Source organism: Tenebrio molitor, chromosome 8, assembly GCF_963966145.1.
Source record: "Tenebrio molitor chromosome 8, icTenMoli1.1, whole genome shotgun sequence".
NCBI classification, from domain to species: Eukaryota; Metazoa; Arthropoda; class Insecta; order Coleoptera; family Tenebrionidae; genus Tenebrio; species Tenebrio molitor.
Genome location: NC_091053.1, coordinates 2,585,435 through 2,610,265, shown reverse-complemented (window position 1 = coordinate 2,610,265; position 24,831 = coordinate 2,585,435). Strand labels below are relative to the sequence as shown.

At 36.6% G+C, this 24,831-nt stretch overlaps 2 protein-coding genes and 1 pseudogene across 3 annotated transcripts in view; 1 reads left to right on the top strand and 2 right to left on the bottom strand.

Moving 5' to 3' along the window:
* Positions 1-1,417, bottom strand: part of rols (rolling pebbles) — a 107,786-nt gene extending 106,369 nt beyond the window's left edge. For both annotated transcript variants that reach the window (XM_069056785.1, XM_069056786.1), the window contains exon 1: positions 1,191-1,417. In XM_069056785.1, coding sequence (XP_068912886.1) covers positions 1,191-1,402 — 212 coding nt within the window. In that variant the 5' untranslated portion in view covers positions 1,403-1,417. The remainder of the gene's footprint in view (positions 1-1,190) is intronic.
* Positions 1-24,831, top strand: part of LOC138137420 (uncharacterized) — a 143,847-nt gene that overhangs the window by 33,314 nt on the left and 85,702 nt on the right. The window lies entirely within an intron of this gene.
* Positions 16,065-21,939, bottom strand: LOC138136461 (phospholipase A2 inhibitor beta-like; annotated as a pseudogene).

Here is a 24,831-nt window from a genome sequence, read left to right as displayed (position 1 = left end):
GGCAGATATAGTAGTGTAAAAGGTGCACACAGGTGTCAGGTCTAAATCTATTTGTTTTCTCCATTTCTGCCAACTACCCAATTATGCAAAAATCAAATTTCCCCACAAATTGGCGTTGTGTTTGATTAATCTCGCCCCATGGAGGGTGACACTGGTAACGAATGGGCGTTGCCCTTACGGGCGTATCCATATCGGGATGACCGAATACGAGATATTTGTTACGTTTTCTTGGATAAATTAGTTCGCCGAGACGTTTTTGTGAAAACTGTTGAAAACTAGAACGTACGAGTTTTAATCCTCGTTCTGTTGGAACTAGCACTTCCGGTGTCGCGGACAAGGATGCTGCACGAAATTAGGTTTGAACTCGGAGGAGTTTTGCACCAATGCGAAATCCTCTTCAGATGCGGACTTAATTTTTTAATTAGAAAATCTAATCTGCACCCTCAAACAGAGCGACGGTCGCGCGTTCATTGTTCTTGTGTTTATTAAAATCTAATTTGAAAATAGCTACGCAGCATATGTACCGTCTAATGTAATTAAAACTCTGTCGTCCCCTATTTACATTTCGGCTAGGATGTTTTCGGAACAAGTTTACACTAAGACCGCTTTAATGTCCAGATATTGCTCTAATCTGATCATTTTTCCATCTAAACGAGTCGGTTCGTTAGCAGTTTGTCAGTTTAAGAATTTTAAAAGCTTCCACAACTCGATTCTCCTCAAACTGCGACACAGACATCAATTCTGAATGTTAATTTTAACTGACGCAGTGAGACTTGATTTATTATTCATTTGGGTTATTAGATCTTGGTGATTTTGTCGACGAGTTTAGTGACAACAAAACTGGAATAGTTTCAAAGATCAAATTGAGATAGGTCCAAGAGTTATGGATTTGTGGCGTTCTCATTAAATTTGGAAATGTTCCAGAGATGATGTGCAACGTTTTTGGACACGTCACGAGCGACGTCTGGAACTGTTTTTGCACCAAGACCCAGAAACTTTCCAAATAATTTTTTGAAAATCATTCCCTCTTTGGACAAGATAAGAGTCGCTGTTGGTGCAGACGTGGCCTCTATTTTTGGAACATGTCCAATCTCGCGTTTGCGAATTGTTGTGCAATCATTCCATTGAAACACACCGTATGAGGTAAAGAATGACTTGCGCAATTGAAATGCATGAAAATTGTCGCTTACCGATTTGTTGTGGTGAAATAAGTCGAAGCACTGCAGCACACCACTGGAAACTGTACCACCCTCGCACCTACTCCTCTTTCGTCTAGCGCGTCAGCGACATGTTCGCGGGAGGTAGTGTCAGCCCGGCCCTGCGGTACCCAATGCCGAACTAGCGCCCCATGGCCCCCATTGGATATATTTAACGTTTCGTTCACGGCTCCTATTTTTAGCATGGGAAGTTCGTATTTTTTTTGCTCTCGCTGTTTTTATTACACTTACACATTCGAGTTCGTTCACCAGAACGGGGATGTCCTCGCTCGTGCCCCAACCAGCTGATATACGAGACCGGTGTAATTTAATCACCGAAAGTCGATGACGACGAAACTTTAACGATGGCGGACTGCACGATCGTCTTCCGTCGTTGAATCTGGTTCGGTTGGGATTTTTCAAACAGGAAAATTGAATTTTTCCGAAGGGGGTGATTTTTACTCTTCTACTGCCGAACCTTGATAATTAATTCTTGAATTCAAACAACTTTATTTCTCATTCACTAGCTCTCAATAATTACAGGGTGATCTTGAAAGTTGTGCAGATATTTTAATCACGAGCTACTGGCTTCATTTAGAACTCGAAAAAAATATTTAAAAAATTTTGTTTTATAAAATATGATATACAGGGTGTATTTTTAAAATGTGCCGAAATTTTACCTACGAGGTTCTTTGACAACATAGAAGACTATTATTAATTAAATTAATTAAAAAAAATTGTAGCTCAAAAAATAAATGTCATTTCTTTTTTTGACATAGAATTTTTTAAACATTTTTTCCGAGTTCTACATGAAGCCAGTAGCTCGTGATTAAAATATCTGCACAACTTTCAAAATCACCCTGTATAGGTACTCGATATTCAATTTTGTCGAAATTAAAATCTGTCTTTGATTCCTTTAAAAATTCACTTCTTGCCCCCATGTTTGTTGTAACTATTTGTCGTACTCGTTCCGTTTCATGTACTTTTACCCACGAGAAATGTTCGAAAGCCACTAGATATCAATACCCCCGGGACTTGGTGCATGTTCATCAGATCCTTCGGCAAGCTTGAATCTCTGCTCAACTTGATATCATAAACTTCACCGGGCAGTTCAACACAAAAAGATGCACCGACCATTTGTCGACAAACTGTTTTTTATGAACCGCCCTCAGGTGGACGTTTTTGTTTACTTTGATGTCGGTTTTCTCTGTGTGCAGTTCAGTTGCCGGAGATATTTGAGGCGGTTTGCTTTACAAAATGTGATGGGGAAATGTGTTTGGTAATTTTGTAGACTTAGGCGTGCACCTGGATACGTTTATTTTGCGCCCTTATCTCAGTGGCGCCGGTGCAATCTGTATAATGTTGTTATGGAGGTGAGAAGGTGCAAAATAGTTATTTACGTTAGAGTACGGTAGGGTGATTTACAGCGCGAAAACTCGGCTTCGCCTCGTGCCTGATTATTTGGAGCATAAACGACAAATAATTTGCGAAAGGAAACATGAGTTGTAAATGCTTCGGGGAAGATTCTTTTGGTGGGTTTGATAAAAAAGATCGAGGATTTATTGCCAGTTTGAGTCTTTTTGTGAAAAAAAGAATCCAACCAGAAACTATCATCTATCATGGAGGGTTTTGATTTCGCCATAAAAAGTGAAATAGAAGGTTATAATGTAAATTTTGTAAAAACTGTTCTTGCAAAAAAAATTACAAAAGAATGTAAAAAGAAGACCTGTAGTAGAACTTGGAAAAAAGGAAAACTTGTTCTACAACCCAAAAATAAAAAAATAAAATTAAAAAAGTAAATAATTTAACATTAGTAACTTTTTTACTCTTGGGTTGGTAGCACCTTCCGCGCTGAATACTAGATTAGTAAAATTTAAAGCGTTGCGGGCATCTTTTACGATCACACAACATATTGAACAAATTCTTTCCCTTCACTTGAAAAATAACAATACCTAATTATTTCCAAGGCCTTGTTATTACTCTTACCTTTATGAATTTTATTCTTATTTGTTTTATAATAAAATTGCTTATTTATTGTGTTGATGACAATTAATGTTACAATTGCAATTGTGACGAAACGTCCATTTTGTTTAAAGTGAATTCACGGTTTCGTCATTAAATACCAACCCCTAGTTTCAAAGTAAAAAACGCCGCGTGCGGGAAATTGGACTTCCCGCATTATGAAGATAACCGGGAAATACCGATTTTGAAGCTATGAGTACAAAAACAAAATTTTCCCAACAAATTTCGAATTCTTTTATCTTTATAAAATATATTTTCTTTTTTGCGTTTAGAATAAGTCTATTCTAGCACCCAAATGACGTCATTTGATTGCTTTAATAGGTCGTTGGCGTGTTAGAAAAGACTAGTAAAATTTACTGTATTGATGTTGGTAACGTGAAGTGACAACTGACAGATGTCAAAAAATAAATCTCGCAGAGAACAAAGCAAATTAATAAATAACAATGAACAAAACGTTTAATTTTCATTCTGGGATTTGGACTTCTCCGGCAGTAAATTTTCTAACGTCTTTTGTGCAATTTGCCTAATTTGCGGCGGCGTTAGTGATAAACTTTCTTCAGCATCCATTTTCAAACATCAAATGCAAAAATAAAAAAAATCTGACGTTTTCAGTTAATTTTTTTCACAGCCGGCTAAAATGATGCCACATAAAAAATGTCACCAACCACCGCAAAATTCCCTACATTTGAAATTCTTATTTTTTAAAAGAGTATCGAGGAAGATGCATGATTATTGCAGGAAAGCGAATAATCATCATCAGAGGAGGAGGCGTATCATTATTGACCAATCAGAAGCTGACTGGTTATCATACAAAAAATGGTTCAATATTATTGGTTCATGTCAGTTATGTAGTTATCAACTAATAACAAGTAATATCTCAAGCGAATGTAAAAACTTCGTTTTTCACCTTTCTTTCAAAAAATTCAGTCCAATCAGGTCGGTGCCAGGTGTGAATTACCGCCAATGACAGCGGTAATTCGTGAAATTCAAATTTTGCGGCGATCTCATTGGATTAAATGTTTTCAAAGAAAAATAAGAGTTACTTTTTGCCTTGTGCAATAATTAATAACCCAGAAACGTCGTCACTGTCAGTTTCCAAAGTGTCTTTATCTTAGTTAGATTTTTTTTCGTCGGGTCCTATTTACATTATCGAAATTGCGTTTATTTGCGGTGGAGAAAAACGTTTTTTAGATGTTTAGTATGAAAAACCACTTTACGAACACTGAATAACGATAACTGGTAATAAGAGTACGGTACGTGATGAGAATATAGAATGCAGTGCTGCCAATGCCGCATTAGAAACAATTTAAATGGATAAAAATAATTCAAGGGAGAATTGGTGAAAAGAGTAAACGATTAGCATTTTAAGATGAAAGCGTTGAAAATAGTCTTAATTAAAATACATATATTGTATCAATCAAAAATTGTATGCTTTACTATTTCTGAAGTAAAAATTAATTTAGTAAAATTTTCAGTATTCGTTATGCAACCAGTAATGTGTTGTTGTCCCAGTAGTTCCTCCACTAGATATTAAATTCCTGCTTAACTTCCGTTTCTCTTGCTAAGAATTGACAACTATTCTCCGTACATTGATAGATTGCACGTTTTTTGACAGACAGAGAGACAAGTGTCTACGCGGTAAAAAGTAGAATAGCGTGCAAAAATTTGTTATATCATTCATACTCGAAAAATCAACGACAGTTTATAACAATTGAAAACACTTGTACTGAAACTTCATTCAAATTGACAGCTGTCATTCTGTACAACATCATAGGCGGAGGATTACTACTGGGGGGAATTAATTTGCAACGCTACAGAGGTTTCCTAATAACATGAAACAATTGAATTGAGATGGAGAGTCTAGTATTTTTCTCTGCGTTATGATTTGGAACTAGAATCTAAAAATGTGCCATCTATCAATGTACGGAGTATATCTACTGTCGCGAGCAATAAATTTTGGTCGTCTATGTCATTTCAAAATTTGGTTAGATTGTCAAAAATTTTTAAAATTTCCCTGCCTGATTATGCCCACGTCAACAAAGTGTCAAAAAATTGAGAAAAAAATGACAATTAATGTCTACAACATGATGATAGGTTATGATATTTACGACTGTTTTACAATGGAGCATTTTTGATTGCGTCAAAGAATGACCATTACGACCAAAATTTATTGCTCGCGACTGTACATATTTAGCTCAGTGACGCCTCAATCGTTAAAAAAAAGAAATGTCCTGTCACTTTAAATTTCGGTGAAAGGTAAAAAAACCTGGACAGAATTTAATTTGATCTTTAAAAAAAATATATTTCATTCGACAACTACGTAATTGAAGTCAAAACTGATTGTTTTTCGAAATACCGTTTCCATTTATCTAATACCGTGAGATTGAAAAAAAAAATAGAGTTGTCTCTGACCAAAAATTTCAGTTGACGATTCGTTAAAATTTCAATTATCAGATGTCAGTCTTAAAAATTAGGTTAGTGGTTTTGCGAACGTTGAAATCTTGATTTTCATAAAGGGGTGCATTATGTGTGACCTGTCGGTTGTAAAAGAATCATGAGGAGCTCCAATCGTATTTACGAACTAGAGTAAATGTTGGAAATGTCTGCCTTCAGCTTCAAAACATAATGCTACTCTCTTCGCTGTAGTTTTCTTTCATCTTATGTCCAAATTATTTATTAAGTTTAAGTGTTTGACTTCACTTCTGGTTTTGGCTTAGATTTGTTTGTGTCATGATTTGCGGAAATGACCTGTCCGATGTCGCTCAACCGAACAAGTCGATGTTTCAAAATATCTGGTTAATAAAACAATCCACCATCATTCGATTAGTTGCGTTGCAAGCCGCGTAACCCAATGCAGTATTATTGGTAAATATGACGGCGCTATCCGCTCGGTTTAATAGGGATTGTAATAACGCGATCAATACTGAATTAATAGAACTCCATCAACTATTCGCATATAACTTGTCTAGAGTTGGACCCACCACGCCAGTCCATTTAATTTGTTTTAGTGGTTCTTAATCGAAGTTACAAGTTAGAAGCCGCCACTATAGGGTCCCGCGTGCTGATCTTTAAAGCCAATATAATAATGAAGTTGTTTAAATAGTTTCGGGCCTCGGTAATCGATTCTGATGTTTCGTAAAATTCGGAGAGTGTCAACGGGGCCAGATCCTAATAAATCTTTCGCTTCCTATTTTGCTAAGTAATTAAACTTCAATCAGGGACTAAACGCCACATGATACACAAACTCGTTTATCATGGGGGCGGTGGATGCGTCTGTCGGTATTAATAGCTGGTCGCTCGCTGAGGCCTTTCGTAGCTGCTGCTCGATGGTGTGTGATTGGTTGCTTGACGACTGCATTTATACGATTACACAGTAGGTCTTTTTGTGTTTCGCCAGTTGCCGACCTCAACTGCGTCTCGGTCTTCAGTCTCTGATACAGGGTGTTATTGAAAGTTGTACAGATATTTTAACCACGAGCTACTGGCTTCATGCAGAACTCGGAAAAAATATTTAAAAAATTCTATGTCAAAAAATAAAATGACATTTATTTTTTGAGATACAATTTTTTTAAATTGCTTTTAGTTTTCTACGTTGTCCTACAACCTCGTAGGTAAAATTTCGGCACATTTTAAAAATACACCCTGTATATCATGTTTTATAAAATGTACGCCAATGCGAAGTAACCTATAGGAAATATGCTTTGAAACAAGGAAACCGCATTGGTGTACGTTTTATAAAATATGATATACAGGGTGAATTTTTAAAATGTGCCGAAATTTTACCTACGAGGTTGTTTGACAACGTAGAAGACTAAAAGCATAAAAAAATGTCATTTTATTTTTTGACAGGATGTTTTAGATATTTTTTCCGAGTTCTACATGAAGCCAATAGCTCGTGGTCAAAATATCTGTACAACTTTCAATAACACCCTGTATAATCTTTTACTTAAAATTTGCAATCATGTTATTGCCTATCCATCGTCCTACTTTTGCTTGCACTTACTAGTATTCTTGTAATAACAACGATTTATTCTGTTCTTAATCATTTTGATGGAACAAGTTTAAGCAAGTTCTCTTGTGTATTACACCACAACTAATCAACACTTTATAGTTTCTGTTGAAACTCTCCAAACATGCATTTTATTGCTTCATTGTATCAAATTGCTTTAATAATGCACATTCTCGGTGATAAAATGAAAAATCGAGGAAAATCCAGAAAAATGCGCCACCTTGGGAAAACTAATAATGCAAGATATAACATACCACAATCTAGTAAAATTTTAATTTTTAATGTTGCCTAAAGATTGAGGGCCTTCCAGTACAAGAATGTCGCTGAATATAATGAAAATCGTCTTTATTGCATTATTCAGGAAAAATTAAATAGTTTTTAGCTTTTTTAGGGCCTCCACAACTCTGCCATGTTACGTTTTGTTTGTGAAGACACAGATCTTTCACTTTTGCATCGAATTTGCTTTGTTCACTTATGAAAGCGCGTCGTGCAAATCACACGTATTTCATTACGTCCTAACGGCCAACCTTGAGCAACTCCGCTCGCTCCGGGTAGGAAAATTATTTTAACAGTCTTCTCGTGTTTTCGCTAAAAGACAATTTTTTCCATCGAAAGTGGAGATTACACCATCACTGTGCAAGATTTATCACCTCGCATATTGAAACAATATCCTAAAACACTCAACACGTTTCACTACTTTGATGAATCCCTCACACAAAAGGAGACTCCGAGAAGCTTTGGAGAATTATTCCTTCGCGGTTCCAAATTAAAATACCACCGACACAAATCGTAATTGATGGTTTGTGAAAAACGCGTCTAGGTTTTTTTTGTGTTTTCACCGACCGAGCGGAAAATTTATCAAAAGTGAGTCAGTCGTCAGTCGAGATTATTTCCAGAGAAGCTTTGAGAAAAACGAAACGTTTGATGCTTCAGTTTTTTGTATTGGGACTCTTGGAGCGAATCTTTTCATTTTTGTGTCTCAACAAGATGGTGCTCGTTGCGCAGTGTGCGTTGTGCGTGTGTTTAATTTTTTATTGAGCTGCCCTGTCAGACATCAAGCTCGTAGATATTTAAATCGAGTTTTGTGGTAGATTTCCCATCGGGAACTAAAAAAACTTCGTCGGCAAATACTTTCCGAACCGAAATTGAGATTTAGTTGCGAGTAAGGAAAACTACTCCGGAATCATTCTAAACCAATACAAAGTTGCTGCAAGACCGGATGATGTGTGAGGCGAAGAGAAAACAGCGCATTAAAATTAAAACAACCGAGACTCAGCTTAATAGATTTTGACTGCAGGAGAAAAGTTTATCGATGCAGTGCATGCAACAACAAACAGGGCCAATAACGAAGTTGGTTACGTCACGATCCAACTTATTCCCTTGAGACTTCGATCTGCGATATACTGGCCAAGTTGAACAAGTTAGTAATTCAGATTTGGAAAGATATCTTTGGCAATAACATCGTTTATATCTATTGGAGTTGGTTTATGTGAGTAGTTCGGTTTCACCTTAGACAGCGATAGCCGGAGTCGGTGTCTTGCGGGTAATTTATGAGCCAAATTCCTTTATTAAACAGGACTCTGGCATTAATTTGAGACGCTCTCAGCATCATGTTCCATACCCAAGTTTGGAATTTGGAATTATTTTGGGGGGAACGAGGGTTTCCGTGTGTTGCCCAAGAGAAAGAAACGTTTTTTCTTTTCAATTCTTTCTCTTTGACACCATCAATGTGGTAAAGAACCACAGTCCAGCAGCTGCGAATCAAGTTGTCCTTCAGAAGAACAAGAAGAGAAAGAATTTTACATACTACCCACAGTCCCACCCACTCAAATCAAATAATGAAGCAAGCACTGAAGCTTCTCCGGCGGAGACTCATTCAAATCTTAACCGCAACCAATCAAATTGTCCTTCTTCTGGCCTTCAGAAGAACAAGAAGAGAATTTTACATACTACCCACGGTCCCACCCACTCAAATTAAATAATGAAGCGAGCACTGAAGCTTCTCCGGCGGACATCCATCCAAATCTTGGCCGCAACCAATCAAATTGTCCTTCTTCTGGCCTTCAGAAGAACAAGAAGAGAATTTTACATACTACCCACGGTCCCACCCACTCAAATTAAATAATGAAGCGAGCACTGAAGCTTCTCCGGCGGACATCCATCCAAATCTTGGCCGCAACCAATCAAATTGTCCTTCTGGCCTTCAGAAGAACAAGAAGAGAAAGAATTTTACATACTACCCACAGTCCCACCCACTCAACTATGACACCTGAACATATCATGCAAACGCGATTTCCAACTCGAAAAAACTGTCTTTTTTTCTTAACAGGGTTGAAAGTGGTAGTAGGGGTTGGTTTTTGTAAAATTAAAGTAGACACTAATTTTCTTCTTGTTTTGAAGATCAAGTGTACAAAATTTCATCAAGATCGGAGTAAAACTGTAGATTTGCATACAAAATATACAAACAAACAGACATTCAGTTTTATATAATTATATAGATATTGTAATATCTCATTTCTGAGTTGCTTAGATTGGCTCTCCAACAATTTCTGCATCTCATTTAAATGTTTTTCTCTTGGTGCGTGTTAAGGTTTTAGTTAAATTGTCCCAAACTTAATTGTCGTGAGCACTGTCCCCACACAATTACACTTGAGCTCATTTAATATAATAACTTCTCTAATAAAATGCGAAGTTTCAATTAAAACTAGTGCCTCGCCTGCGTAATAGCCTAGGATATAATTTCTTAGTGTTATGTCTATTGTGCGCAATCTGCGTATGAACTATGAGGTTTGGGCTCGGGGTGAGACATCAAAGGGGCGGCGTGACTCAATGAAGACGTATGTGTGTTTAGCTTTCAGAAGGTAGAAGCTGAAGTGGTTTCAGTTGGCGCTGTGTCATTACATCGTTAGAGCTTTGAAACTTAAGGAATAAAATTCTTTGTGGAGGTGAACCAGCAGACTAAATTTAATGTCAGAGCATGAAGATTAGTTTTGCAAGTTGGATTAGAGGACAGGTGTGTGGGTCTTCTGGTATATAGGATTTCTTTGTGAAGTTGCGGAGTTTGATACACCCACTCGACGGACCGCCGGAGAGCTTTGTGGTTCGGTGTCCGCATTAAAAATCAATTCGGCAGTGGAAGGACGTCGTGATCCTTTGCCGTGCCTAATTAAATCTCTTTGTGAGAAGTTGCCCAAACAATAATCTTAGAGGGACAGAGAGACGTTTGATTAAAATATATGATCTCGGGAGACAAACAGTTTTTACGACAACTTTTCACGGAGAGAACAGGCCAGCAAGTTTTTATTATGGAACTAAACTACCAATGAGACGCGAACTCGTGCTGAACTTTTTAACAAAGACAAATGAATCTCGAAACTTTTTCAATGTTAAACTTATTGACTTCCCGCAGGTCCTTCAATCATAGCCAAGGCGAACGACAGGCGCGAACGGAAACTTGTCACTTCTTAACCGAAAGGGCGATTATTAAAGCAAATACAGAAAAAACGAGACGCGAACGCGAAGAGCGACGCCAGATTTCTCTTTTTAAACGTAAATATAAAAGAGCGTCGCATTGTGTTCTTTATGGAGGCGCAGATCACGGCGAAATTGTCTCCTAGGAGCGGGGTACAGGGTCGTATCGAAGGCTTTTCTAAGGATTCTAGGCAAATTGTTACTCTCTTGCGCGATCCTCGGGGCTTTGCTTTATGTACGGAGATGATAATAGAACAATGCACAAACTTGTGTTTTCTCAAAGGTTTTTGCGGGGGAAATTTAAATTGGAGTCGCAGAAACAGGACGCCACAATAAGAGACAATCAATTTTTGAAGTGAAAACTGATTCTCTTATTCCCCAGCTGTGAATTAGTTTCATGCGACACGCTAAAATCGTTCGCAACACGCTAAAATCGTTCGCAACACGCTAAAATCATTCGCAGCAAGCTAAAATCTGTGCGTTACTTGTCACTTCCAAATTTTCATTGTTGATAAATTTAAGTGACTTCAGTGCAGAGCCATATATAAAAAGGATAAAGACATGTATCGAAAAGAATGACAGATAGAGCCAAATGGTATAAAACCCTTCCTGCGAAGCACAATTTTTTTATTATTTTCAGTGTAGTTTAGCCGTGAGAGATGTTTGAAAGGGCGCCGCGAGTGCTTCACTTTCGCGTGACTTCGAATTGTACGAATCTAGAAAGCAACGTTTAGAAAGCGTCGTTTCTGCAAATCTGTTGGTTATTCCGTAGGTGTGGTGGTAGATGGAAATGCGAAAAACCCCAGGGATGTATTACCATGAATAAATCGTGTCAGTAATGTGGCAAGTGCACAAGCTGATGGCACCAGAACCGAAAGGTTGCATAAACCGCTTAGGATAACGCAATCGCGCCGTAATATGCAAATCTCCGATCTGTCAAGCCTTTCCTCTAGCGGATAGTTTTAAAGCAGAAAGTTGTTTCGTGTTTCCGGCGGAAACAAGCTCGACGCTTCGAAATGCAAAAGCTTCGGACAGCGACGGCGAATTTGAGGAGCAGACGTCGATCCGCACAAAGAGCGGCAGGTGGTATTTCCGAATTTTCCGACATAATTTTCGCGTGCGCCGTTAATGCGAGAAGAATGCGACGAAAGGAGCTTTGAAGTCGGTCTGGTAGTTCAATTTCAGATGTATTAAGTCGTGGTTTCCGTTTCTCTTTGTGCTGCCACCAAGACTCCGGCGAGGAGCTCGGTGATGTCGTGATTTTCTCATATATATTCCGCGGTCTTCGTGGGCGCCAGGCGTGAAATCAGCTCCCAATTTCCGATGCGCCTTTTGCTCCGCACAGAAATTCCTTTTATATTGTTCTTTTCAATGATTCCGGCGCGGAGGGAAAGCGTGGCAAAAATTTCAGGTGGAACTTTTCAACGGCTTTTGCATCTCGATTGAAATTTTCTACTCAATTATCTTTTCACAATCAGACTAATTTAGCCAGCTTTTTGTACAATATGCATAAAGCACTGTTTTTTCACAAGTGGGAAGCTTACACACACGAGCGCAGCAATCTCTAGAGCTTTCCACACAAATTTATTTTACGCTGTGAAAAAAGTAACAACTTTAGAGACCCAATATTGATTAAAAAGTAACTACATATTTTCTTCAATAATTCTTGCAGTGTGGGGCAGCTGCTTCTCCTGTTACATTTATTATTCCAAATTAGCAAACAGTCAAAATCATCAGATTTCAAACACGTTGCTGTTACTATTATAAACTTTTGCAGAGTAATTCCTTGTTAATTAATTTGTACAAGAATTTTTTGTCAGCGATTTTTTTTGCATACTGGGGTGCTTTAATCCGGTTGTAAAACAGTGAAAGACATAAATGGGTCGGTAAAATTTTTAATGATTGCGAATTTTCGATGGCCAGACCATTCTGTTGATTTATCGATTAGTTAAAACCAGCGAACTGTAACAAAGATAAGCCGTTTTATTATTTGTTTGTCGACTATGCAAAATGGACGTGAATAAATACCAGACTTTTATTACAATTGTTTAGGAATGTGTCATGAATGAATGATGGGTTATGATGTGTTTGGAAAGTTTATAAAGTGGAATACGATGCAGTTATATTTGTGTTTGTATTAAAGCTCTAGCTCGGCTGCGCCTCGAGCCTGAAACCTAGTTGTCGCGCTGGAAAATACACCTACCGTACTCTGATGTAAATAACTATAACAGTTATTTGTGTATCAAGACCAAAATGTGCATCTTTTTCGCTCGAGTGTAAGTTTTCTGGCCGAGGCGCAGCCGAGGCTTGAAAACAGGCGAGGACAAAAGGCACATTACATGTTTTAGGCAACCGCATGAACTACAAAGCAAAAGACATCATTGGAAAAATTACAAATTTATTTTGTATCTACCCTTTTCAAATAGATAAATTTGTTAATAATAATTTTTTTATAGTATTTGTTATCAGCTTCCCAACAAAACAATTACTTATTACATAATTTATGGTGACAGGACAATTATTATCGGTTTTGTCTGTTTCGTTGCCAACTTACTAAACACACCAACAGATGTCGCTGCGATCAGCGTCCGAAAAAGAGTTACTTTTCGTCCGCTTGGGAGTACGTAAAATTACCGTTTTCACTAGGGGTGCGTAAAAACTCATTTTATGTGACCTTATACTGTAAGTTAGGAAAAAGAGAGAAAAATGAATCTCAAGAACGAGGGGAAATGCTTTGGTTGGATTATTTTATTCCAGATGGATATGTCTTGACGAATCCTGTCGTCCGAAAACAAAGCTTCGATTTTTTATCATTAGCCGAATCATATATTAAAATTAACGGCCGTGAAATCGCTTCTATCTCATCGCATTAAGCCAGATTGGTAAGTCGACTAGGCATGGCGTTTTCATTGTGAAAGATGCGTCGGCTTTGATAAAACCCCGGCTCGTGATAGCGGTCCAATTTAACTTGCCCTATCAAACGGCACATGTATGGGGTGCTATCGCTTCGGGGACTTGTACAAAAGCGATCTAATTATGTCAATACGATAGGAAATTTAGCACGCCATCCCGGCCCACGAACATATTGCGAAATAAGCGGCCCGAATCCACGGCTCCTGGGGGACGGTGGCGGTTGCGGCGTTAACTGGCGGCCGGGGACGGCAGATAGTGTCGCATAATGCAGGAGAAGGTCCTCGCTCCGCTTCGCGCCAGATTTGACGTTCCAGGAGTGTAACGAGCAAAGTCCTGCGACGGAAATGTCAAGACAAATGTACATGGCGTGGCGTCCGTTTGAATTTTCAAACGGGAAAGGAGCGACGCCGGGAATCGAAAAGAAACAAGATTAGGAAAGTTTTTGACAGTTGGGAAAGTACGGCAGACGGAAAGGCGAGTTAATAGTTTTGCGGAAAACGATCTACAAAAATGGGCGACGAGTTAGGAGAAGGCGAGAAGTTTTATTTGCAAAAAGAAGGGTTTTTTAGTTTTTGCAATTAGGTGAAAGTTGCGCGGCTCGTTTCAACTTTAAAATGAATCCTGTATTTAACAAGTTGCTGTTTTGAGGACATAAAAGGAGCAAGTAGGAAGGGAGTGTCTGCATCAGGGTTTTTCCTTCTCAAATATATGAATAAAAGTACATTTTTCATTCATTCACATTTTAAATCGCAACAAAATACAGCATTTGTATTTATGTATGTATCTCTTGTCCGCTTAGAGTTATTGAACCACTGAAGAAATTGTAATGGCGTTTTCACCAACACTTCCAGTGGTTCTTTAGCTTAGGTTTCAATTCACAAAACATTCATCACCTTGAGAAAGGGCCAAGATATAACGTAAAATGTGAATCTTTGTATCAAGCATTCGAGAGGTTCTCAGCAATGACGTCTCTACAAGGCATCCTTTGTCCTCCCCTGGACAAGGTAAACCATTTCAACAATTTTTCATCTCCATCTGTGATTAATTCCTCGACTTTTTCTACCTTTCATGCTTTATTTTGTTTTTTATTAAAATAAATCTCACTCTAATTTTTTTTAAATACATTTTTTCCACGAAGAAAATGAGTGTTGTTATCAAATATGTATCATAGATTTTTACGATACAAGTGGGATAAGAGCACTATTAAAAAACGCATGCGAAATTTGTACAACGAGGCAAAGCCGAGTGTAATTGTACAATCAGAGGTTGGCTGAACTAACAAGCCTATAGACCTATAAAAATAAATAAAAATAACTTATAAAAATTCACTATTGTCTTCACCGGGAGTTTATTTAACAAATTGCAAAAATTGTGTAATTAATATTTATAAAAAATTGTTAATTCAATTGTTCTTGTAGTTAAATGTTTTTAAAATTTTGATTAATTGCTTGTTATTATAAAAAAGCGTGCGGTAATGAAAATGCGTGTGGTAATGAAAATGCGTGCGGTAATGAGTGCTTATCTCACGCAAAATAGAGGGGATAAGTGTCATTTAACCCACGGGCGTAGATAAAAAGTATTAGTTATATAATTTTAAAAATATGCAATGAGGTAACAATTTACCTTTTACGAGTCAAAGGTTCTGCCCTGAATCCATTTCTTCCCACCAATTGTTTTCTTAGTAGTTGTAATTAAACTGGAATCCAAGGCAATTTGCTCCGATTCAACCTCGGAAAAGCAGAGTTTCCTTTTAATTTCTCGGTTAATGAAAATACAAGGAAAATGATTTCAATCTCTCGGATATTAATTGTTGCAAGTTATTTTAAAAGCGATAGAATCTCTAATGCAAATCCTGAAAATATTTCAGCCTTGTGCAGGGTGTTATTGGAAGTTGTACAGATATTTTAACCACGAGCTACTGGCTTCATGTAGAACTCGGAAAAAATATCTAAAAAATTCTGTCAAAAAATAAAATGACATTTATTTTTTGAGCTACAATTTTTTTTAATTGCTTTTAGTTTTCTACGTCGTCAAACAACCTCGCAGGTAAAATTTCTGCACATTTTAAAAATACACCCTGTATATCATATTTTACAAAACGTACACCAATGCGGTTTCCTTGTTTTAAAGCATATTTCCTATAGGTTACTTCGCATTGGCGTACATTTTATAAAACATGATATACAGGGTGTATTTTTAAAATGTGCCGAAATTTTACCTACGAGGTTGTAGGACAACGTAGAAAACTAAAAGCAATTTAAAAAAATTGTAGCTCAAAAAATAAATGTCATTTTATTTTTTGACATAAAATTTTTTAAATATTTTTTCCGAGTTCTACATGAAGCCAGTACCTCGTGGTTAAAATATCTGTACAACTTTCAATAACACCCTGTATTTAATACCTGGTCCTTTTATTACTATCTGTGACTTATCATTGGTTAATAAAGCACACCTTGTTCTTATTTTTTTTTATTACATTTCTTTACAAGACCCAATTGAGTACAAAACTGTTACATCATGATTCAAATTGTCTCTCAACCGCCTGGCGAAAGCTTCTTTAAGCTTACACGGCAACAGGTTTCTTCGAATTTCGAGCATCCTCAGGTTTGGCATAAACTTGGAACACTTCTGAGCATCAAAATTGGCGATTCTGTTTCCAGTCAAGTCCAAATATTCCAACACGACCAGCCCTTGGAACTCATCCCAACTCAAAGATCTTAACTTGTTGTATTTTAAAATCAATCTCTTCAGCTTTGGGGTATTGACGAACAGATCTTCAGGTAAGCTTGTCAAGTTTTGATTGAAACTGATTTCCACCCCCTTCAAGTTATCCAACCCTTCGAAAACATCAGAGTCGATTTTATAGATGTGACAACCAACGAGGACCAATTGTGTCAGCGCCTCTCCGTTTACTCTCAAAAAATCTTTCTTCAAGTGTCCCAAGTGTTGACACTCCAGGGACAAAGTTCGCAACTCAATCAAATCTTCCAGCGCGTCTTCTTCCACTCCGGAGGGACTATCGAAATCGAATTTCAAAAACAGTTGTTCTAATTGGTGGCGGCACTGTTTGAAAGCATCTTTGGTCAAAACCGGAGCGTCAGAGTTTCCGGCGAAACTAAGTTCTATGGTTCGCAGATTGGGAGGTGCGCAGATTGCGCCGGATTCTATTTTTGTGATGCGACTGTCGTAAATTTTGAGTGAACTCACGTGGACCAGCTCCGACAGGAAGTCGTAGGTGAGGGGTCCGGTTATCCCCCGGATTTGAGTCTGGGGGTGGTCGAGCTTGAACGGTTGATCCGACACAACGTTGGGGCAACTGTAGACAACGAACAGCACACAAAGGAGAGGGGTTGCTGGGTTCATTGGGATATCGCAGAGATGATTTTGTCGCGGGAGTAACGAAATTCTAAAACTACATCGCGTTCGTGACGATTGTGTTGATGTATTGAAAATTACGAAGGCGTGATAAGACATAATTGAAGATAAGTCATAGATGGGGACAAAGGTCATGACCTAGATCACTAACTGGTACTTTTTATTACTAATCTAATTCGGAGTGTTTTTCTCTTCGTCGGGTTGGTGACTTTTTATTTAATTAATAACCGGTGATTTCTTCTTCTTCTTTTGTCCAATGTGACCTTGAAGATAAGCCAAAATCCCCTGTATCCGCTTATGGAGGTTCATTTTGCAATTCAAGGTCACTGGGCCGATTGTAAGTACCTTTTTTATGTAGATCAACAGTGTTAATAAGTTTAGCAGTTTGTTGTGAACAAATCAGATCAGAATATTTTTTACTGTTGAAGGAAAGTAGTGTGTTTTGCTGTTGAAAAACTGAAACTCGAGTTGCAAGATTACTTCTTTATTGCAAGATTTTTTTACATGAAACCAAGCTAAGAAACTGTCATTGATAACAAAGTCATTTGGTAGCTCAGTCACTTCTTCTAAAGTCTTAATATCCAGGACCACATTTGTATTCCACTTCAACTTTCTTCAATTTACTTTTGAGTTCATTAACGAAATCTTCTTTTTGTTTGCACGGTTGAGGATTCCCATCGATACTAAGTTTTTTTAGATTGGGCAAATTGGTGGCAATTTTCTCCACATCGAAGACCGAGATTCGATTTTCTCCGATATCCAGATCTTCCAGATTGGTCAAATCTTCAAATTCTTCTCAGGTTAAGTCCTCAATGGCGTTGCGTCGTAAATTTAAAGTGTGCAGTTTTGGTGTGTTCTTAAATAAACCTCTAGGGAGTTTTGTCAATTGTCTGTTGTCACCAATTGAAAGTACTTTCAAATTTTCCAAGTCTTCCAACGCACCGGAATCGATTTCATGAATGTTGCAAGATAAAAGAGACAACTCGGTCGGTGATGTAGACGTTTTCCAAGATAATTTGTGGAAATGGTCTATGTTGTAACCTATAATGTGCAGTTGATCAACATTAGAGAAACCTTCTAAAACATTTTGATCCATCTGATCAGGACCGTTGTGTTTGTCAAATACCAATGTTACTTCTTCAACTTGATTGCAGTTTTGAAAAAGGTTTTTTGTAACAACGGGAACATCCTTGTAAGAGGAAAAATTTACTTCAAGGGTTTTCAGTGTTGGTAAAGAACACAAAGTACCATCTTCTATTTTTGTGACGTTACAGTGTTTCAACAAAAATAGAAAAAATACAATTAGAAGGAGTTTGGCCTAGAAATAATACAGAAATACATTTGGTTTGGTTTTTCTAGGAGAAAATATTACGAACCATGTTCATTTTTTGATGTGCACTGTATGAACTGTTCACTGGAAATTAACCAAACTGTCAAAGCGGCGTTATTTGCAAATCTAAATTTCGATCAATATTACGTCTAATGACATACCTATTATATAAACTACATAAATAGAAGTGTAAAAGTAGATAAATATAAAAAGTGTAAAGGATAAGATAAGGAAACGTATATAGCGAGTTAATGAAGTAGACAAAAATGTACGACTAAATTAAAATATATACACTGGAAGTACTGGTGCTATAAGAACAATCAAGAACAGGATACGAAAGCAACAGCGAGGAATATGGAAGGAAAAGAGATAGAGAAGGGGATGAAATACTTGGAAAAAGTAAATTAGCAAAACGATCCCCGACAAATCAAAAACAAGATAAGGAGGAGATGATACTAAGTATGATGAAAGGAAAAACGAGGAAATGATGAAGGAAATCAGAAGCATAAGAAAGGAACAAAAAGAAAGGATAGACATCATCGAGGAATTGAAAGAAGAAATAGAAAAGTAGAAACGGAATTAAAGGAAACAAACCAAGGGATAGATAAACTCGAAAGAGACAAAAAGAGGGAAAAAAAGGAATGATTACGGGAATTATGTGGAACACTTTATAAAGAAGCAATTGAAATAAATATACAGGGTGATTTTGAAAGTTGTGCAGATATTTTAATCACGAGCTACTGGCTTCATGTAGAACTCGGAAAAAATATTTAAAAAACTCTATGTTAAAAAATACAATGACATTTATTTTTTTGACCTACAATTTTTTTAAATTGCTTTTAGTTTTCTACGTTGTTCTACAACCTCGTAGGTAAAATTTCGGCACATTTTAAAAATTCACCCTGTATATAATGTTTTATCAAATGTACGCCAATGCGAAGTAACCTATAGGAAATATGCTTTAAAACAAGGAAACCGCTTGTTTTAATAAAAACCGAGCGATATAAAATGCCTACCACATGTATTAATCTTTTTGGTTGACAACTGGTTTTCTAAAATTTGAAGTTTGTTGTAACCAATAATTTTGCAAAACCTGTCAAAGACTGACATTTGATTAATAAGATACCAGAAAGTTATCTCTTATACAGATAACTGATATGCTTACGATTTATACCACAGAATTCACAATTTTCAGACGAAAACAATTAAATTATGTTCATTTTCGAAAACTGAACGGATCAATCGTAGAGGTATCTTGTCTTAGTATAAATGGAGCTTATTTATGATCAGCTAACAGTTTTTTTGGAGGTCCCTGAAAACTTAAAATGTTCGTGGTATTTTACACACTCCGTGCGGTAAAATGACAGATACCGACGTAGCTGTTCAAAATGTGTAAAAATGTCATTTAGAGTTGAGGAGGCCAAAAAATATATCAATAACAGCTAACTCACATTTCTAACACAAAGAAATACAATCTTCTTCGCAAGAGTGACACATCAATAAGTTTCTTCAGTTATAGGTTTAAGTTCGTTGGCCAAAGCTCTTTTCTCTTTGCACGATAGGAGATAGCGGCAATTTTGTTTGCATCAGAACAGACCTTCAAATTCAGAGTGTTCTTGTCTTCAACGTTTTCAATTTTGGTGTACTTTTAATAAATAAATCTTCAAGAATCTTGCTCAGTTCCAGATTTAGGACAATCTCTTAAGATGTGTCCAAATAAATTTCTTGAAGATGTAGAACAGTCAGCCAATTCTGACTTTTCGGAAAGTCTTTTTTCAAGTGTATTAAATAATTCAAGCTAGATAAACCATCTAAAGGATTAGCGCAGTTATTTTGCAATTGGATGGGTTTACCAGATTCTAACGTCACGATTGATATTTCTGGTAATTTTTCATTCCAATGAAACCGACAGTAAATGTCGTTCAGCAGAAATAACAAGAGAATTATTACTGGTACTCTGACCTACAAAAAAAATCTTAATCTAGTTTTTCTGGAAGAGAATATTTACGAACCATTTCAGAATTGAAAGATTTCTGTATATTCCAGATGAAATATATTTGTTTATTTTTTCAAAACTTTTGGAAAAGTCAAGTCAAAACCAAATTAATGTTGAAAATGACCAATAGCAACAAATTTCTTTGTTGAAAATGACCAAATAGCAACAAATTCTCTTTCGTCTATTTTTCTTGAATAAATTGGCAGATCTTGGAATAACTGAGATTTCAGAGTACTACAATTGAGATCTGTTTGCAAACTGGAATTTAACGTAGCATTCTTGTTTTGAAAAGGTTTTTCGTTAAATTAATCTTTAGCACAGACGAGATAGTGAGGTTGGAAAGTTATCATCCTATTTTTGTTTTGCTGAAATGTTTTGTTTTTAACATTAATAAGATAAGTAGGCTGCATTTATTTTTAGACCTTCTGAACTCTGGGCTATGTTCGAAGTTTTAAGCAATTTAAAGCAAAATAAGGAATAAATGTCTTCTTGAAATGATTTTGTTATTCCAACCATATGTCATACTATTAAAAGAACGTGTTAGAAATATGCGTAAAACCTTGTTAATAAGTTGTCAAACATTCAGATGTCTCTAAACAAATACCAAAGGAAATTGACAAGATTCTTCAGTTTACTTTTGAGTTTATTAACAAAAGCTTCTGTCTCTCTGCACGGAAACGGATTCAGCTCGATGCTGAGATTTTTTAAATTGGGGAAGTTTGTGGCGATTTTGTCAGCATCGAAAGACGAAATTTGATTTTCTGACATACTCAATCCCTCAAGATTGGCTAGACCTTCAAACTCGTCCCAAGTCAGATTCTGAATGCTGTTGCCTTCTAATATCAATGTTTTCAATTTTGGAGTATTTTTGAACAAACCCTTGGGAATCTTTTGCAACTTCTCGTTGTGTATTATTCCAATCGTTTCCAAATTTGTCAAGTCTTCGAACGTGTCAGAATCAATTTCCTGAATGCTGCATTTTCCAAAGAACAAAGTCGTCAATGTATTAGGAATTTTCAGAAAATCTTTTTTCAAATGAGTTACATTGTAACCTCGTAAATGGAATCCTTTCAAACTGGACAAACTCTCCAAAGCATTTTGATCTATACGAGAAGGATTCTTATCAGAGAAATATGCCAAAATTAGTTCTTCTAGGTTATTGCAGTTTTCCAAGATGTTCTTCGTAAGTGTGGGAGTAGTGTTAGTGGAATAAAAATATATTTCCAGAAGCTTCAGTGTTGGTGAAGAACATAAAGCACCATCTTCTATTTTGGTGCCGTCATATACAAAAATTCGAAGTTCTGACACGCCCAGTTGCGACAAAGAGTCGGAATAAATGGTTCCATTTAATCCTGTGATTTGAACTGTGGTGTAGTTTTTCGGCACCTGGATGGGTTTACCTTTCTCCAATGTAACAACTGAAACTTCAGAGAAACCTGCTGCCCACAGTGATCCAAAGTGAATATTTTGCAGCAGGAATAAAACAAATATTACTGCTGGTAGCTTGACCTAAAAGAAAGAATTTATGTTTAGTTTACTTTTTATAGAGGAGAATATGTACGAACCATGTTGACTCCTTGACCACAAAATATAAACTGTGGCCATGACCAGAGTGATATCAGTTATCAATGTTGTAGACCGTTGCACGTGGTCACAAGGAGGAATCAGTAAGCCACAGTTTTTTATATGTCATGTTATTATATGGAGTGACTTGCACGTTAAATTTAATTCAAGTACCTAGGTTAAAGCACTGTGTTGAAATTTGTGACAACTCACCAACTGTCTTAGCTGTGGCTGCAACACAGTACATTTTTTAATTAACTTTGTCCCATACCACTGTTTAAAATTATTGAACTGCGCTATATAGCATCTTTTCGACTTTTCTGGAAACAATTTAGAATGTGGGCTATCTTTTACGACTCGCATTTCTTCAGGTGCCACAGTTAACAGTTAATTTTTTTTTTCAGCCGATTAACACAACAAAATCAATTTTTCAAGCACTAACAGTGAAAATTTACCCTAATACACATAGCAAATAATTTGTTTGGAAAGAAACAGATCAGCGTCACGTCGTCCAGGAAGAGAGTCCACAGCGTACGATCCTCTATTGACGATATCAAATTCTATCTATAATAAATTTAATATTTTGGTCAGCCGAAAAGTCGTGCGGGAGGTATTTTCTAGCTCTCCAATTAATCAGTCCCTCGGCTTCGCCTCGTGCCTGAAATTAGTTGTCAGATTAGTGTTGTAGAAATGAAAGAAAGACAATATTCCGTGCAATATAATTTTATTAATAATTTCAACGCTCATTTACAAAATAGAAACAGAATCTAATCTTGTTCGCAAGAATCATAAAATCCGGGATCGAACTTGTATTCCACATCGACAAGTTTCTTCAGTTTCGTTTTGAGTTGATTAACAAAAGCTTCTTTCCCTTTGCACGGAAGAGGATTCAGCTCGATGTAGAGACTTTTTAAATTAGGAAAGTTTGTGGCAATTTTGTCAGCATCGAAGGATGAAATCTGATTTTCTGCGATACTCAATACCTCGAGATTGGTCAGACCTTCAAATTCGTCCCAAGTCAGATTCTGAATCCTGTTGCTTCTTAATGTCAATGTTTTCAATTTTGGAGTATTTTTGAACAAACCCTTGGGAATCTTTTGCAACTTCTCGTTGTGTATCATTACGATCGTTTCCAAATTTGTCAAGTCTTCGAACGTGTCAGAATCGATTTCTTGAATGTTGCATGTTGAAAAGAACAAAGTCGTCAATGTATTGGGAATTTTCAGAAAATCTTTTTTCAAATGAGTTACATTGTAACCTTGAAAATGGAGGCCTTTCAAACTGGACAAACTCTCCAAAGCGTTGTGATCTATCTGATGAGGACCCTTATCAAAGTCATACACCAAAAGTAGTTCCTCCAGTTTATTGCAGTTTTCCAAGGTGTTCTTCGTAAGTGCGGGAGTAGTGTTGGTGTAATAAAAATTTATTTCGAGGACTTTCAGCGTTGGTGAAGAACATAAAGCACCATCTTCTATTTTAGTGTCGTCAGTTACAAAAATTCGAAGTTCTGACACGCCCAGTTGTGACAAAGAGTCAGAATAAATGGTTCCATTTAATCCTCGAATTTGAACTTTGGTGTAGTTTTTCAGCAGCTCGATGGGTTTACCTTTTTCCAATGTAACACCGGAAACTTCAGGAAAATCTGCTTCCCACAGAGATCTACAATGGATCTCTTTCAGCAGAAATATAACAAATATTACTGCTAGTAGTTTGACCTAAAAGAAAAAAATATGTTTAGTCTACTTTTTGTAGAAGAGAATTTTTACGAACCATGTTGACTCCTTGACAGCAAAATGTAAACTGTTTATTGGGAACATTCACAGAGTGATATCAGTTATCAGTGTTGTAAACTGCTGCACGTGGATACAAGGAGGAATCAGTAAATCATATTATTTTATATCTCACGTTATTATTGTGTAATTTACATGTTTTAAGGTTAACTTATATTATAAAACTTGGACACTCCATAATAGTTATTTGTTTAGACGAATTATTTTTGACTTTTTGAAGTTAAAGTTTTCGTTTTGCGTTTGCGAAGAGTACGTTGTAATTGTTGGCGTGTGGGACGAGGAAATCACCAAATAGCAACAAATTCTCTTTCGTTTATTTCTCATGTATAAATTGGTAGATTTTGAAATAATTCAGATTTCAGAGTACTACCTAATATTGAGATTTGTCTGCAAACTGGAATTTAACGTAACATTTTTGTCTTGACTCCAATTTTTTTGTTTAATTACCCTGAACGTAACCTATTAAAACTAATCTAAGGAAGGTTTACAAAAAAATGCAATAATGCAATAAATTAATCTTTACCCCAGACAAGATAGTGAGGTTCGGAAGTTATCATCATATTTTTGTTTTGGTAGAATTTTGGATACTAATAATTTTATTTATAACGACATTAATTAGATAAGATTTACGAGAAATATTGTTCTATGGTGAAAAGAAAATGATCTTCAGAAAAATCTAATTTGCTTTCAAGAACTTCTTTTGCAAGTGATTGATAAGTCTTCAAACGAGATTTTTCTTTGGTTACATTTATTTTTAGAACTTCCATGGTACTGGAGAGAACAAACAAATTCTTTAGTCACCTTCTCAACATTTTCCAAATATATTCTGGGGTACGTGTTAAGTTGGAGCAGTTTAAAGAAAAATTGTTAATGAATGTCTGCTTGGAAGAATTTTGCTATTCCAGCCATATGTCATACAATTATCGACCAAGAAGGACCTGCCAGAAACATGTGTAAAAGCTTGTCCATACGTTTAGATGTTTCCAAACAAATACCAAAGCAGATTAGTGTTGTAGAAACGAAATAAAGAGAATATTCATTGCAACATTATTTTATTAGTAATTTCAACGCTCATTTACAAAATAGAAACAGAATCTAATCTTGTTCGAAGATGCCATATATGTGTTGTGTACCACTCTGCAAGGGGAATTATGGCTATGGCGACG